We start from the raw sequence: 17,161 nt of genomic DNA, 5'->3' as shown, positions 1-17,161 counted from the left end.
TAGCTTATTAGGATCGCTTACAGGAGCATGGATGGCTCTGGCTACCGCAAGCCCACTCCAGCTGGAGCCCTGGAGAATCTCCACACCTCAACAGTCTTCACGGCTTATATAATGTTGGAGAAGACTGTGCTTCTAGAAACACCTCCAAATCTATTCCACCGTACATCGTAGAAGGTACAGATGAAGCAACAAGGGGTAGATGGGTTCTGTCTTCTAAATCTCTATACAAATACTAATTCTATTCCCACAAGTTTGCCTTGTGGCTCTGGTAAAGTTACCGAGGCTTCCTGACACTTGTGAGTGTTAAGGGAAGGAACTTCCAGGAATTGAATGTTTCCATTCCAAGTCAGTTGTTACACAACAGCACTTTAAGCCATAAAGCAGACCCAGCAAGAACTCTGTGAACACTCACGAAGAAGCTGAGGACACTTGAGATGAAACCCGGAGGTATGTAAGAGCCAAAAGTTATCAGAGTGCTCCTATGAACACAGAAAGAGACTGATAGCACATAGACGGCCGAACAACCGGAACCATTCCAGAGACGAATCTAGAACTACAAAAACTCTGACATGAGGAAGCTGCTGCAGACACCTAAAACAAAATCAGAATTCATGGAAGACCCATTAGTTCTCAGAGCTCCAACAAACACTTAAAAAGAGATTCCATGCTGATAAATATCCATAGAAAAATAAGGAATCTTGTGCTCTGTGTTTTTCACACACTCACGCTTGCACACTGCCTGAGGAGCTCAAGCCGCCAGGCCCCACCTGCTAGACCCCACCCTACAAAAAATCCCACCAACCCCGGAGCTCCCCCAAGCTCAGGACTTGAAATCCCACCTGGAAACTCTGCTGGAAATTTCCACCCACTAAGAAATCCTATATAAGCCCTGCCTACTGTTCAATCCCTCCTGTCTCCTCCCAGGGGCAGAGGCAGCCACCCCTAGATTTGTCCCTCCAAACCTGGATTCATTCCTCTCAGTACATTTCTTTCATGAGATCCGCTGTCTGGTGCGACTCACTCATTGGAAGACGCCAAAAAGCAAAGAAGCGGGACAGGGAAGAAGCTAAGACCCGGATCAGGGTTGTGGCCCCTGAGCTTCAGAGCTTAGCTGGGGAGACCCCTCCTGTGCCCCCCGTGCCCCCCCGCGCCCCCCGCCCGCAACTCTGAAGAAGGGCAAACTGTTACATTGTAGCGCTCTAGCTGAGCCTGGGGTATCGTCCCTCAGGCTGCAGTGCCTCTGCTGAGGAGGTGTCTCAGAGCTGTGTGGTTCCCCAGGCTGCCATGTCTCAGGATGTCCTTCCATGGGGACACTGTCTCACCTCAGAGCAGTGTATTTCCTGGATTCCTAGGATACCTTTCCATCCGAGCAGAAACGCCAACAAGGACACTTCTAGAGAGGACTGAGAAAATGTGTGTGTGTGTGTGGGGGGGGAGATCTAACGTGCACTACATAACTTATTAAAATACCAAAGGAAGCTGAAGCAGTAAGAACTTCACATCTCCCAAATGGATACCTGGGAAAAGCAAAACTTCACATCAGGACTTTGGTTAAGCTGCTCAAAGAAAAAGCAGAACCGAGGAGGACAGCAGAAACCAAGCCTGCTAGAACAAAAGTGGCCTCGTTTTAAAAACAGTGCCATTCCAAGCCAAGGAGCTCCCCCTTTGCTGTGACCAATACTTTCAACTTCCTGAAGTCAATACCACAAATAGCTTTCCAGCTCTCTGCCGGTGGCCTGCCCCTCCCCAGTCCTATAAAAACCCTCGCCTGTGGTGGAAGTTGGCTCTTAAGCTTTCTGTTTCCCGATGAGAGCCCCATCTCTGGTTCACAGGGCTGTTGAACTGCCTCATCTATCTTTTCTTCTTTCAAAGGGACCTAGGAAACCTCAGAGCAAATTGTGGCACCGAAATGACCAAGAACCCCCAGAAAACTCCTGGAAAGAAATGCCAGTCAGTTGGTGTGACAAAGCTTACAGTCTTGGATCTTTGGTAACAATCAAGAAGCTTCTGAGATCATCTTTGGATAAGACTGAACCCAGAGGAGACTGGACAAGAATCAACAGACATAACTAGAGAAAAGGATGACAGAGAAGACGCCTTGATAGATGTCAAGAACCTCCCGACAACTCCGAAGCGGAGCTGTGACTCAGTAGAAAACACACCATGCATCGAGCAGACTGCTGAAAACTCCTATGGCAAATCCAAGAGATCTTGGAGACATTCAAAGCTTACAGACACGCCAGGTTTGGAGAAGTTGCTTATAGGAAGACGTCCTTATCACAGATTCAGATATAACAGAAAAACAGAACCATTGCCTGGAACACCTGTCCCACAGAGTTTCTGTGTGTAATTCTTTTAGTTCAAGTTGCTTACAAAAGTTCTCAGTCAAAAACATGTCGACAAGCCAGGTTCGGTGGCACACACCTGTAATCCCAGCACTCAGGGAGGCAGAGGCAGGCAGATCACTGTGACTTTGAGGTCAGTCCTGGTCTACGAAGTGAATCCAGGACAGCCAAGGCCACATAAAAAAAAACCCTGTCTCAGGAAAGAAAAAAATAATAATAATGTCGATGACCATCTAAAACACTATCTTAGGGTTTAATTGCTTTAAAGAGACACCATGGCCAAGGCAACTTTTATAAAGGAAACATTTAATTGGGGCTGGCTTACAGTTCAGTCTGTTATTGTCATGGCGGGAAGCCTGGCAGTGACAGTGAGCCATTAGGCTTGCCTCAAAGCCCACCCCTAGTGATGCACTTCATCTAACTAAGCCACACCTACTCTAACGAGGCCACACCTCCCGGAACAGACACATGGGGCCATTTTTATTCAAACCACCACACTGACCATCTAAAACACTGACCACTTATAACACCGACCACCTAAAAAATACTGACCATTATAACAACCCTTCTATAATACTATGTAAAACACTGACCATCTACAGCATTGGTCATCTACAACATTTTAAGATGACAGAAAACCTTGAGCCAGGTAGGAGTTATTTTATTGAAACTGTGAAGCAATAAAGATAAGTTCAGTCGGACACTGTTGGGGATAGACACATGCATGGCAGAACCAACCCAAGGGAAAATGGGGCTTGCAAGTCAAAATAGATGTAGGGACACATTTCATGCAGCAAACAGATACAGGGATGGACTGGGACCCCAGTTGAGAAGACTCATGATCTTTGTGGATATTCATCCAAAGCTAATGTCTCCGAAGCTGGAAACCAATGGTAAAGAACCAGCAAGATGGTGCTAGTCATTAAGCAAGATCAGCCCAAAACAAATGAGTCTCAGAAAATATAAACATCTGTCTGGTCAAACAGAGTGCAGAGATGAAAGTAAAGAATCAGGAGATGAATTCTCAAGGAAAGGCAAGTCAGAGAGAATGTCCCCGTGTCCCAGTCACAGATATGGGACTGATAGATGATAGCAGAGGCCGTAGGTCGCCTCTGTGGAAAGAAAAGATTCAAGTAAAGATACAGATACTGTGAGGAGCTTCCAAGAACGAAGCCTGGAAGATTGATCTCTGAGGCAAGACAGTTGAGTGGAAGCACAAAGGGAAAAGCAGACTCCCCATGGGGCTGCAGAAATCTGGCAGCTGGCTAGTCTACCAAGGATTATGTGTGTGAAGGAATGTGAGAAACTGATAAAGAGCATCCAGACTAGTTTGCTTGTTTGCTTCTTAGTCAACTTGACTCACACTAGGGTCCTCTGGGAAGGAGGATCCTCAATTGAGAAAACGCTTTCCTCGGATTGCCTGCAGGCAAGTCAGTGGGGCATTTTCTTGGTTTACCGTTGCTACAGGAGGACCCAGCCCACTGTGGGTGGTAGCACACCTAGGCAGGTGGTCCTGGATTATACCAAAAAGCCATCTGGGAGAGCCAGGAGGAGGAAGCCAAGAAGCAGCTCTCCACTCTGGTTGCTGCCTCCTCTCCTCCTAAGCTGCTGCCCCTACTTACCTCAGGGATTGACTATGACCTGGGCAGGACCTGTTTGCCGAATAAACTCTTTTCTCCCCAAGCTGTTTTGGTGATGGTGTTCCTCACAGCAGTAGAAAGGAAAACCAAAACAAAGAGTTTGCATCAAAATTAAGTGTATAAGTCAAGAGATGAGACTTTTTAAGACCTAGAAAAAGAATCAAAGTTAGGTTTGATCTGGTAACACCTTTGGTTGATTAAAGGTGTTTTTTTTAAATCCTTTGTCTAATGAAACAAATGTGGCCAACAAAGAGGCCAAAGATAAAATAGTTCCTTAGATAAAAATCGTAATGAAGTTACTTAAATTACAAGATCATATAGAAACATACATAGTCAGAGGCAACTTCTAGTCTAGCCAATAAAACAGAGACACTGCAAGCAGCGCATGGAGAAGATGATGAAGCCTTTAAAAGGCACTATGATTATCCTAAATCAAGTTGTCTTTGAGGTCTTCAGGCTCTATAGGCTGTACCAGGATGGGCTCTTTCATCCAGCAGATAGACTGTTGGCAAGCCACCATGGGTTTACTGTTACTTAGATAAAGCAGTACGCACCAAGGAAACCACAAAGCCAACTGAGAAAAACGTACCAGAGAGATCCAACAGGCTACAACGACGTAATATACACGTAAGGTTTGGAAGCAAAATAAGGTCCCTGTTATGAAGAAAGTGCAAAGGTCAAATTCTTTTCCCTAATATAGCAGAGAACATATTTTTGAAGCAGGAGCCCCTGCCCCTACTTACTTCAGTAATTGACTATGACCTGTCCAGGGCCTGTTGGCCATCCTTTCCAGAGTATCTAGGCGAGGGACAATAAAGGGATAGCGATGAGTCAGAGGCGAATGTATTTGAGATCTAGAAAGATTAAGATCTCATCTTTTACCCAGAGGTGCCAAGACAGAGAGTTCTATACAAAAAAATTAAAGGAGAGGGGGGAAAAAAAAGCTTACTTACAGTCCTTTAATGGATAAAGAGTAAAAACTTACTTGACTTAAAATAGAAACCTACAGAAGTCAGATGTAAAGAGGAAACAAAGAAAATGCTAGAAAAATGCTGACTTAGAAGTGTTCTGTAACTAGTTCGGTAGCTGGTGTTGAATCGCAGCAGTGAGAAGCAAGCTGAAGAGCCTCTGAAGAAGAATTCTAAAGACAAGGCAGAGCAAGAACGCAGCAGAGAACAGGGAAGTAAGATAGCAAAACAAAGGGGAGATTTAACCCCAATTAACCAAACAGCTCGGGCAGAGGGAGGGCTGATACTTTTTGGGTTACTGACAAGCGTAAATGTTGTCCCCTCTTCCCTTGATGTAATTTTTGTGATAAGATTAAAAGTGAATTTTGTAAGTAAAGGTGTATAAATGAAATCAGATTCTATGTGATTTTTATGAATTACCAAAGTACTGGTTTGTTTAACACTTGATTGTTTTTATAGCATTTTGAAAGTGAGCACTACAATGTTTCTGCGATTGGCCATCTGAAAGGAAGGATGGTCTGCAATTGGCCACATGAAAGGAAGACTGGTTTATTCTATGGTTAATGAGCTACTTTGGAGCGATGCCTAAGGCTCATTACTAAAAACAATTTTTTTAAATATTTATTTATTCTAATGTATATGAGTAATCTGTCTTCACACACACCCAGAAGAGGGCATCAGATCCCATTACAGATGGTTGGGAACCACCATGTGGTTGCTGGAAATTGAACTCAGGACCTCTGGAAGAGTAGCCAGTACTCTTAACCACTGAACCATCTCTCTAGCCCTTGTTACTCAAAATTTAACACATACCACTGTTTCTCTCAACCAAGAAATCCAAGTTATTTACAATTTATAAAAAGTCATTACAGATACTGCATACATTTGAACATCACATTCATGCTGATAACATCAGTTTCAGCTCTGAACTGTTTTATTAATATATATATATTAATATATATATATATATATATATATATATATATATATATATATATCAGGGGTTTACTTAGCATATTGCCTTTTAAACTGTTAAGTGAGGTCATTTCCTGTATATTCCCTTTGACCTTTACAATTGAATCTCATTTTCCTTATATAGTACCTTCATGCCCATTGGCATAATTGCCAATGCCATTTTGCACTGTTGGAGCACCCTTACGTTTGCAGAATGTGGTGATTAATGGCCTTTTAAGACTCACTCATTCTGAAGAAAACATTTCCCCTTTCGTTATGATAGTCAGCTTTCATAGCAAATTGCTTTTACGCAGCTGACGATTACATACATGTATATTATTTATATGTATACATATGTTTAGCATGTAAACTTCTGCATTCTAGATGAGTTATCATGTTTGGGATTATTATCTTCTTTTGGTGGGAGTGAGGGAGGGAACGAGAAGAAAACACCGGAAACTTTTCTGGAAAACATGGCTCTCTTGAATTCATTTGGCTAACATATATATGCCCCGTAGTTAAGCTCATTTTACGATTAATTGCACTGATAGCCAGATATAATGCAAATTTACCATATCTGAGTAGCATAAATGTATAATTCAGCATAATTATGGTTGACTAAATCTCTAATCATTTTCAACTAATAGAATCTCAACTCCTCATGCATTTTTGGTCAGTTCCCAGTTTAAGACTGCTTTTAAACAGGAGGCACACACTCCACATTGTCATGTCACTCCACAGTCACAACCCTGATAAGGTTGTACAAAGACAGCCACGTATGGTGGCTTACCCCACAGCCGCGGGACTCGGGAGGCAGGGCCAGAGAGGCGGAGGCAAGGGTGAGGCCAGGCTGGATTGCAGAGAGAGAGCGAGAGGAGTCTCAACCTGGGTGACAAACTGGAGATCCTGCCTTTAAAAAAAGAAAAAAAAAAATGCACAGAGAAATATTTTAGTGTTTTTCTGTTTTAATACACTTCAGATGATTTTCTTTAATGACAGGGTCATTAGCTTTGAGAAGGTTAAAGCAAACCGTTCTTTTATTATGATCATACATTTAAAATTTTTTCCCAGGACGTCAGACTTTTTCAATCAGCCTTTAAAAGTTAAAAGTAATCAAATAATTTTTAAAAAAATACAAGTCAGATAATTGAAGATTTGTTAGGCCTGCCCAGCTTCTTCAATCATAGACCCATGTGGATAATCTTTCTTGATGATTGGCACCATTCGCACTTGTCCAGGGGAAGCTGTATTTCTCTTCACATTTTCCTTTCAAGCTAGCAGTAAGCTACCACAGTTATATGGCATACAATGTATATATTGTACACAGACAATATTATATGTACATTATACATGATGCATTAAAATATATCCTATTACCCTTTGCTTAAAGGGAACATCCCAGAATGGTAGAAGTAGCACAACAACACTGCTTAATTTTAATAAAGAAAGGCTGGGTGATTGACTCCTTTGCACATTACTGCAAAATTATAGGTTTAAATAAAAGTTACAAGTCTGTTTCTTATTGGAATCACATTGCAGAATGTATCTCAAATGAAAAATGGAGAAATACAGGCAAGCCATCTTGCTTCATGGTGTGGCATATATGTACCAATGATCTTTTTACATATAATTCCATGATGAGCGAATGATAGTTAAAACCCAGACTACATAATAAAGTTATTATAAAAAGTTATGTATTATGCTTCAGTACTAAAAATAAAATATATTCTCAAATAGTGAAAATAAGATATCCTTCATGTTTTTATGTCACATTTCCTATTTAAGCATGCCCCCCCACATCTTTAATGAAATGTCCAACACTATATTAAACAGTGACAGAATGTGGGTGACTTCTTCACAATAACTGGCCTAAAACAAAACTGATTATCTTGTTAGTTTGTTGAACTACCTTCCTGATGGTTTAATGCATGATAAAATATAAAAAATAAAAGACAAAATAAACACCTAATGTACTAAAAGGAAAATCGAAAGTCCATCAGTACCATACTACAAAAACAAACAAACAAACAAAACAAAACAAAACAAAAAAACCCGGTCTGTATTAATTAGTTGCTACATCTACAACTGATGCAGCCACCAAATCATCCATCCTTCGCCAACCTAACTGTGAGCCATCAGCTGTGACTGCTTGGCCAACACCACAGGGGTTTGTGGTTCTTTCTCAAGAAAGGGAATCCAACACAGCCAAGCATTGCCTCCACAGACCCGCATGCAGCGGTCGCTGGCCTCGGCCCAGAGCCAATAGCACTTCACCATCATGTCCTGGGAGTCAGTGACCCGTCCAAGCAGGAGGGCAAGGAATGGACCTGCGCTCCTTCCCTTTTAACATTAAAGCAAGCCGCGGGTCTCTAGACACACCAAAGGGTTTACGTGTTCTTTTGGATTGGAGAAGCAGGCACTTACAGTGAACACAAGGGGAGGCATGGCAGAGGGCGGGGACGACCGTCCAAGAAGAGCTGGGGGGTAGTCCAAAGCAGTTTGCCCTCGCCGAGCTAGCTGCCCAGCCTTGAGCCCAAAGAAACAGAAAAACACAGGTTCCCCGGGAAGCGAGAGGGAGGGGACTGGCCCCAATCCCAGGCGCGGGGCGACAGGTTGTGCGGGGATTCTAGGTGTGGTCAGAGGCAGTCAGTGGCGGCCGCCAACACACCAGCTGTTGCGTGCCACCCTCAGCCCCCAATCTGGTACGGTCTGGGTGATCCCCATGAGGTTTCCCTGCACTCAGATGAGCGGGAAACGGCCCTGGCCGCCGTCGGGGTCCCCGGCACTGCCGCCTCGCGGACGGCCGAGCACCGACACGGGCAACACGACCTCCACAGGGCTGAGCTGCTGCAGCCGCATGGACTCCTCATAGGTGGGCAGGTACTTGACCTCCTCGTAGCTGGGCAGCTGGAGGAAGACCGGTGACACCACGCGCAGCTCGTGCTCCGAAACGCAGGAGGGATGCGGGCGTCCGCCACCTCCGCGGCTCCGGCCGCCGCCACTATCCAGCAATGAGTCCTGAGAGCCCGCGGCCACCTCGTCGCGCAGCAGAGCGGGAGAGTCGTCGTCGTCGTCGGGTGGCCCCGTTGTCCCCGGCGGCCCGGCACTCCCGGCAGGCCCGGGTCGTGCCTGGCCAGGTCGCGCCTGGCCACGCGGGTACCTGCGTGGGCTGGGGCAGATGATGCGCTGCAGGAAGTAGCCGATGGCGAAGAGCACTAGCAGGATGAGCAGCCCAGAGAGCTTGCGGACGAACCAGCCCACGTTGTCCAGGAAGGCGTGGAGCGGGAGCTTGCAGCAGCGCACGGCCGTAGCGTTGGCCGAGTCGCAGCAGCGCTCCCGTTCGCCGCAAGCCAGCTCTGCGCAGCCCCCGCCGCCCCGCGAGGGCGCCACCAGCGCCAGCGCCAACAGCAACAGCAACGGTAGCAGCGGTGGCGGTGCTGGAGCCACCGACAGGCCCTCGGCGGTGACTCCGGGGCCCCACATGGCCGGCGCAGATGTCCGCCGGCTTCCGGGACCGCAAATGCTCGGAGCTCCGTCTGGCCGCGCGGCTCGGAACTGCGATGGGTCCCGCGCGCGCCGCCTCCTGCGCCCGGGCTACCTGCGGCCGGAGCGGTGCTCACTTGGCCACGCTGGGGAGGGAGGAGGAGCCCGGGGTGCGCCGAGGCTGCGGGAGGCGGTTGCTGCTCAGCGCTGTAGCCGCCTCCGGAGCTTGTGACCTGGAGTAGGGGCGCCGGGGCGCTTGGGTCCCGGGCGAAGCCTGCGGAGCAACGGGGATGAACAGAGGCGGCCTGCGCTGGGCCTCTCTGGGCATCTTAGCCGTCGCCCGCCGAGCTCTTCCTCCAGCACCTCGGTACCCCGCAGCGCTGGAAGGGTTAAGGCTGAGCTCTCAGCCTGGGAGCCCCTTGATCTTGATTAATTCAGCCGGCACGCTCTTCCCCGCCAGACGGGCGGGGCGCTCTCGCACTAGCGTAGGTGTCTCAGTTATAAGTGATTGGATTTCCCTAGGAATATTATTTAAATGGACTCGGACCGGGTTTCGCTTACCATCTTTCTTGTGATCTTTCTGATTAAAAATGGATAATGGCCATTAATGGCCAGTGCAACCCCATTGCTGCCCTAAGGTTCCGGGGTGGGAACTGCTGGATAGTTTCTGCTGACAGGTAGTTCCAGGTTGTTGGGGACCCGGACTCTAAGAAACTCCAGAACAGGTAAGAGAATTCTTTGGAGAGGCTGAAATTGCAGCCTCAGAAGTAGCCCCAGAGGGACGCAGAAGCACTCTGTTAAAGTGACCCTAGCTCACCAAGAAGGAGAGAGAAGACCCTTGTTTTTCAGAGGCTTGCTGCATCCAAAAGGAGCGGAAGGAATTTGACTTGCAGGAGTTGCGGGATGCACGGGCTCTTTCCTTGCAGCATACATAAATAGCCTATCTGTGATGGAAGGGGGGGGGGGGGGGGGGAGTGGTGGTAAGCGATTGGCAAAGTTCCTGAGCTCAATCTGAGCAAATCTGCACAAAATCTGAAGCATAAATCTGAAGGTCCTTTCCAAGGTTATTCTTGTTTGCGAAATCTGACTTTAAAGTACTTAGTACTTGGATCAGTTTACCTTCGCGACACCAACTCCTGGGGAAAGGCACATCTATCTGCTGGGTGGTGGAGCCCCTGAGGAAGCCACTTTGGTGGAGGCAATATAAAACAGATACACTTACACAGGAGAACTCACCAAAGGGAAAAACTAATGGGGGAAATATCAAGGTCACTCTGAGGAGAGAGAGGGGAAAAAAAAAAAAAAAAAAAAGTAAAGGCCAAAGGACATAGAGACCAAACAGGCTCAGCTATGAGCCAAACTTTCTCTCTTGAATAGAGAAACAGACGGAGAAGATAGGGATGGGTAGGGGGTGGGGTTGATGGAGATGGGCCATGGCCCAGCCTAAACTAAAACATCTTTTGATGGAAACACCTTCCTTTACTTCAGCTTCAAAATGATGCTTCTTCTTCTAGGATGAGTGCCTGAGTGTCATTCAGACAAGAGGCGTGTGAGACTTCCTTGAGCCCAGGGGTTTTGTAGGCTCTTGTGAAGCTAAAAGCGTTCTCCAGCCATGATCTGTGGGGAGGTCTGGGGGGCCTAGTCCATAAAGTCTGACGACAACGCTTTCACCCTAGAGCCAGCTAGGGAGGTGAAAGGGGTTTGCTTTGAAACAGTGCTGGGTTTTTGCTATTTCCTGTTTCCTCGTACCTTTGCTGAAATTACATTGAAATGTATACTAGGTATGTCCCTTGTTCGGGGAACCCTGCTAATTGATGACAGTGAATAAATAAAAAGCCTCCCAAGAATGGAGTGACCCCAGTTCTGCACGCCAGTTTCAACTGAACAGAGTAAGGGAAAGATTCCCCAAAGGGAACAAATGCCAAGCAAAGCACATTTCAAATGGTCTCAAGGATAAGGCACGTCTGTGGTTTGAGCTGGGCTAGAAGTCCAAAGTGAGAGAAACAGGAAGGTCTCTTTGGGCTTTGAGAATCAGAGGCCTTGGGATTTCTGCCAGTCATGGCAGAAGCAATGGCAGAAGGAAGGGGGTGCTGGGGGTCCCGTGGCTGACGAAAGAGGGGAGTGGTCTGCTTGTTGTTGTTTTGAAACTTGAAACAAAGAGCAGTTAACTTTTTGGGGTTATGTTTTATATATGTATCTGAGGGGCGGGGAAGGGATATATCTGCTCCATTCCTGCCGCCCCCCCCCACCCCGCCCCATGTGGGTCCCAGCAATCAAACTCAAGTCTCTGGCAGCAGACACTCTTACAGTTTAAGCCATCTTACCAGTTCTTAAACAACAGCATTTAAGTCTCTTCATTTCTGTCTTCTTCTAAGGACTTAAAATTTGTTTGCAAAATTTTAGGACACAGTTAAAGAACATAGGCCTGGTATAAAATAAAACTTCGAGAAGACTTGCTTATATGAAATCAAAGAACGAGCTCTGGAAATTGAGTATGGAATGGAGGTGTTTTTTCTTTTTTTTTTTCTTTCCAAACTGCTAGACCCAAAGCATCATCCATTAGGACCCGCTGCAGAAACTTTTTTCTTGGAGCCCTGGATATCACTTAATCCACCTTTATTTACAGTGTAACTTATTTTATACAACTCTTTGAAAGAAAGAAAGGAAAAGCCTCACAAGAGCCGTGTTCATCACTTATATTCTTTCTCTAATGTCGAACAAACAGATGAGTAGAACAAGTTAATTACATGTTTCATAGGAGAAGAATACACATCATTAAAATTTGCACTAGATTGCACATGTGAGAGGGGAAAACAAACAAACAAACAAAAATACCAGGTAGTAAGAGGTAACTACTTTGATACAGAAAAAGTGTGGTTTGTTGGAATAGAGCGTGATACGAATTAAGAACATCACCGGCTGAGGAGATGGCTCAGTTGGTAAAAAGCATTACTGTGGAAGCAAAAGGAACTAAGTTTGGATGCTGGGCAGGCCCGCACATGTCTAGGGGGAGAAAGCCAGATTCTGCCAGCCTGTCAGGATTAGTGAGTTCTGCTTAGTGAGAGACACTCAAAAAGTAAGGAGGCTAGCAAGGAGGACACCTGATGTCACACACACACACACACACACACACACACACACACACACACACACACACACAGATACGCTTACATACATGCTCATATGCACACAAAAGGCCCACACACATACTTAAGTTAAAAATTAGAAGCTAGGCTCAGTGGTGCACAACTGTAATCCCAGCACTCAGGAAAGCAGAGGCAGGCAGATTTCTGTGAGTTCCAGGCTAGCCTGGTCTACAAAACCCTGTCTCAAAAAACAAAAACCAACCAACCAACCAAACAAACAAACAAACAAAAAAGGGAGCCAAGTGGCATACGTGTTCCTGAAAGCGGTCCTGATAGCCCGAGGAAAATCACGTGGATCCGTCATGAAACCTCTTCTAGCACATCCCACTGGAACAGAAGGAATGTCCCTTCCTCATGTGTGCTGTTCATGGGCTCTTGCCTTCAGGCCCGAGACACAGCAAGCCTAACCTTTTCATGTCCCTTCTTCACAAATAGGTACTCGCAGTTTGGAACATGTAAACAGTCCAGTCTGTAGCAAGCTCTTAGGACGTGCAGCATGGTCCTTCCTACTGATATTGCGTTACTATAATTGAGTTATTAAACCCTCACTTGCAATAAGTCTTCCCTGAATCGCTGCTAAGGGTTTTGTGCATATTTGCATAAATGTGCCTTCCTAGAAGTGATTTGTGACCCGAGATAATCTGTTTTGGAGTTTTTTTTTTTTTTTTTTTAATTTTTTTTGATCATATATTTTCCTCACTCACTTGATAAATATTTAACGTGTCCCAGGCTAGGTACTCTCTTCTACTCTGGGAGTGTTATGAAATCGAGCCTTTCTCTGTCCTCTGGGAGCTTTTTAGAGAGGGGTTAGGACACAACAGAAAAGCAGTCAAAACAAGTAGAGGTGCCATCGATCACTACCCATGATGGGCGGTGTACCTTCTGCCTCACCGTTTGCTGCTACAGACAGGTTTTAGGTAGCTAACGCTGCCCCTACAATCGTAAAGTCTCAAATCTAGCCAGCTTCCCTCCAGTGCTCTAGGCGGTAATGGTTATCTTTTGTCCCCTTGGAGACCAGGAAAGAGCTGCACAGCATTTCCTGCTCTTCCTGTTCTGGAGTGCGGTATAATCCAGATTTCCTCTTTCAACACTATGAATCCTCAACTAGCCAACAAAAGGCTTCTTCAAGCCACATGCTAGGAGAAAAATCCAAGTAAGATGCTAAACAGAGGTGGAGTGTTTCTTCCGATTGGTGTCAAAAACAAAAGGTTGAGCAATTACAGGTCCTTATGAACATACGGGTCTCACTATGTAACCGCAGGTTGGCCTTGAATTCACATTTGGGTTTGCTTTTACAGTTTTCCAAAGAACTTTCATGTATGCTATTTTGTTTTTCTCCTTATTCAATGTCTGTGAGATATATTAGGTTACTATTAGTCTTTTATAAACCAGCATAGGTTAAAACACCCAGATTGGGCTGAGGCTCTGGCTCATCCGTAGAGGACTTGTTTAGCATGTGCGAGGTCCAGGATTCAGTCCCTAAAATCAGAGGCATAGAGATCGACAGACAGACCCGCACCTGAATCACAGAACAAATTAGTGACAGTACTGAAAGTGGAGCCCAAGGCCTGTCAATCTAAGTCTAGCTGGAAAGGCTAAGTGGGCATCTCATCTCCTTATTGAGTTGGACCAGTGCAGAGAGAGACATTCTTCACTTGACAGCTGCTATAGCACAGAAGAGGTGAAGTAGAAGACTAATGGGGATAGCTGGGCATGGTGGCCTTTAGTTCCAGCACTCCGGAGGCAGAGGCAGGTGGATCTCTTGAGTTGAGGCCAGCCTGGACTACAGAGTGAGTTCCAGGACAGCCAAGGCTATGGCAGAGAAATCCTGTCTCAACAAACAACCCCCAGACTCAGGAGGGTGAAAGCTGGACTTAGTCTAGACCACGAGTATAAACTTCTTCTGAAGAAATAAAACATTTCTGTCTGTCATTTTGTGGCCACCTTTAGTAACTCATTACTAGCGCCTTAGGTAGTAATGTGACAGGCCAGCTGGCTCTTGTTTGTACTTCTGCAAGCAAATTGTCTCCTCCATTATAGTTAACCCTTATCAATGAACCATGCCACCTAATGCTAATCAATACAAAATCATGTATGCTTTGAAAATAAGGGTAGAGTCTAAAATGAATATACAGTGGCATTTACTAATGACTTAAGTTTATATATTTGTTATTTATTTTGTGGCAGGGATTGACCCTAGGGCCCTGCATATACTAAGTCAGCGTGCGACTTCTGAGCTAAGCCACCAGCCCTGAATTTTAAATATATATATATATATGTTTGTTTATTATTATTTTGTGTGTGTGTGTGTGTGTGTGTGTGTGTGTGCATGCCTTAGTGTGTGCATGTGCAACACAAGCATGCAGGTGAATGGATAGTTCAGAAAAAGGCACCCAGATTCCCTGGAACTGGCGTTCCAGGCATTTGTGAGCCATCTGAAGTGAGTGCTGGGAACCAAACCTGGTTTTCCCTGAAAGAGCAGTAAGTGCTCCGAACTGCTGAACCATCTCTCCAGACTCCAGCCCTGAGCTTTTGTTCCATAATAATTTGTCAATTAATTTCTCATGGCAACCTTGTCGAAGAGGTTGATAACATTGACTTTATTGCTGACAATATGAAAACTAAACCATAAACATTATGAGAACTACTTAGTGAGGCCCCGGCTGTCTGGAATTAGAATTCCAGTTATGTTAACTGAATGAATTCCTCTCTCATGCTCATTTAAATTGTTAAGATTGTTCAAGTTAGAATATATTTTTCAGAGGCTGATGGAGTAGCCAAATGCTCACCTTGGCAGAAAAATCGTACGGCATGAAATTATTTCTTCTTATGAAATAATTTCATGAGGTGCAACATTTTTATGGGCCGTTATTTTCACTTGAAGCTGGTAATAATACGTTTTGCCTCCTTCTCATAACAAGGGGAAATTGCTTATTTCATCCCACCCTGTGCATTCTCTGCAAGCCTGGGTGCATGTCGCAGCGACTGTTGACGCTCTGCCACTGCTCAGACAGCGCTGGTGGCATCATGACTCTGTCTTCACTGCTGGAACATAACACCTGTCACAAATGAGTGAAAGGATTTGCTGTCTCGTGTTTCAGAGGTTTCTGTTCAAAGTCCTTGGCTTTGCTAATTCTGGAGCCCTGACAAAGCAGAGCATGATGAGACCACATGGCAGAGGATGGCGGGGGGAGATAGTATTTAAATTATGGAGGACTGGAAGCAGAGAGGAACTCAGAACAGGACATATCCTCCCAAATCTTCTACCATCTCCCACAATTACACCACAGGCTAGGGACCAAGCCTTCAACACAGGACCCTCTTGCAGGGAAGATTTTTCATGTGTCAGCTATAGCAAGGGCTTGTGGTCCATGTAACGGGCGTTCTTTCAGGGCTGCATGTAAAAAACCAATCCTCCTCTAAGACAATTGGTCTTAAAAGATGTTGACTCTACCCCACATATTTGAAACTTCTAGCAGGTCTCATTGAAGATTTATCCAATCGTGGGATTCGTTCCCTCCTCTTACGCCTCTCCTGCCTGTACCTTTGCTTCAGTGAGTGGGTACCTGGTACAGCTGCTCAATGCCTGTTTCTGATATGTCACATAGCTTTCTCTGTGGGTGCCAGTGGATATGCTTTCCCTGGCTCTGCAGTTCAAAAGCATAAAAGACACACAAGGTCTGATGATGACATCTCTTCACTGCCTTACATGTCCCCAGCTCCACCTTCCTCAGGTTCTCTCTTTGTGGAATCTTTTTTTTTTTTTTTTTAAGATTTATTTATTTATTTATTTATTTATTTATTTATTTATTATCTATACAATGTTCTGCCTGCATGTACACCTGCGCGCCACAAGAGGACACTAGATCTCATTATAGATGTTTGTGAGCCACTATGTGGTTGCTGGGAATCGAACTCAGGACCTTTGGAAAAGCAGATGGTGCTCTTAACCTCTGAGCCATCTCTCCAGGCCCTTTGTGCAATCTTAGCACCATCTCCTGTGTGAGGCAGTTCTCACCTCTACTTCACATTTCTGGTGCGCATGTACACACTGTAACCTTAGAAATTTTAGAAATAAGCTTCCGTTAGAAATATATTCTCATACCAATTCATGAGGCAAAGTTCTCAGGTGACTTTTTTCAGGCACCACCTTAGATTTTATTACAGCCAGTCTGCTGGACGCAAGCCATAGCCCCACAGAGGCTATCTTCCGGACAGGCACCAGCTATGCGTGTATAGGCTGAAAGGAAGGCAGCACGTCCATGAGTGCCTTGGAAGACTTAGAATGCTCTGGCCACGCCATCCCGGGACCTCTGCCAAGTTGTTCGTCATGCCGCAGAAAATATTTTTATGAAATTTGCCTATACGTACAAAATTGGATTTTCGGTATTTCTCACGAGTAACAACAATTCTATGGCTGTAATACCTGCAAAATGCAGTGTTTTTCCTGTGGGTGCTTTTCTCAAGCCCAGAGTGGATTTCTGCCTTGCTACAGGGACCTGGGACTTGGAGAGTGCGCATTAAATTAGCCTGTGATTTGTCTTGTGAAGCCCAGATGCTCTAACTTCTAGAGGATGGAAATTTCACGTTTCGGCTGTCAGCACCTGAGCCAGTCTCAAAGGCTT

At 45.4% G+C, this 17,161-nt stretch overlaps 1 protein-coding gene and 1 pseudogene across 1 annotated transcript; one reads left to right on the top strand and one right to left on the bottom strand.

Annotated features, from left to right (window-relative positions):
* Positions 1-8,393: 8,393 nt before the first annotated feature.
* On the bottom strand, positions 8,394-10,260 carry C15H3orf80 (chromosome 15 C3orf80 homolog). The gene has a single exon (XM_051157287.1). It carries the CDS (start codon positions 9,388-9,390, stop codon positions 8,647-8,649), a length of 744 nt encoding a protein of 247 aa, XP_051013244.1. The 5' UTR covers positions 9,391-10,260; the 3' UTR covers positions 8,394-8,646.
* The window catches only part of LOC127199023 (uncharacterized), a 125,745-nt pseudogene continuing 118,264 nt past the window's right edge, over positions 9,681-17,161 (top strand).

Source organism: Acomys russatus, chromosome 15, assembly GCF_903995435.1.
Source record: "Acomys russatus chromosome 15, mAcoRus1.1, whole genome shotgun sequence".
Taxonomy (NCBI): Eukaryota; Metazoa; Chordata; class Mammalia; order Rodentia; family Muridae; genus Acomys; species Acomys russatus.
Note: the sequence above shows the minus strand (reverse complement) of the source record. Positions and strands in the feature narration are given on the sequence as shown.

Bases quoted from the DNA above. Each gene is read 5' to 3' on its own strand.
- C15H3orf80 (XM_051157287.1), bottom strand. From the start codon at position 9,390: ATGTGGGGCCCCGGAGTCACCGCCGAGGGCCTGTCGGTGGCTCCAGCA.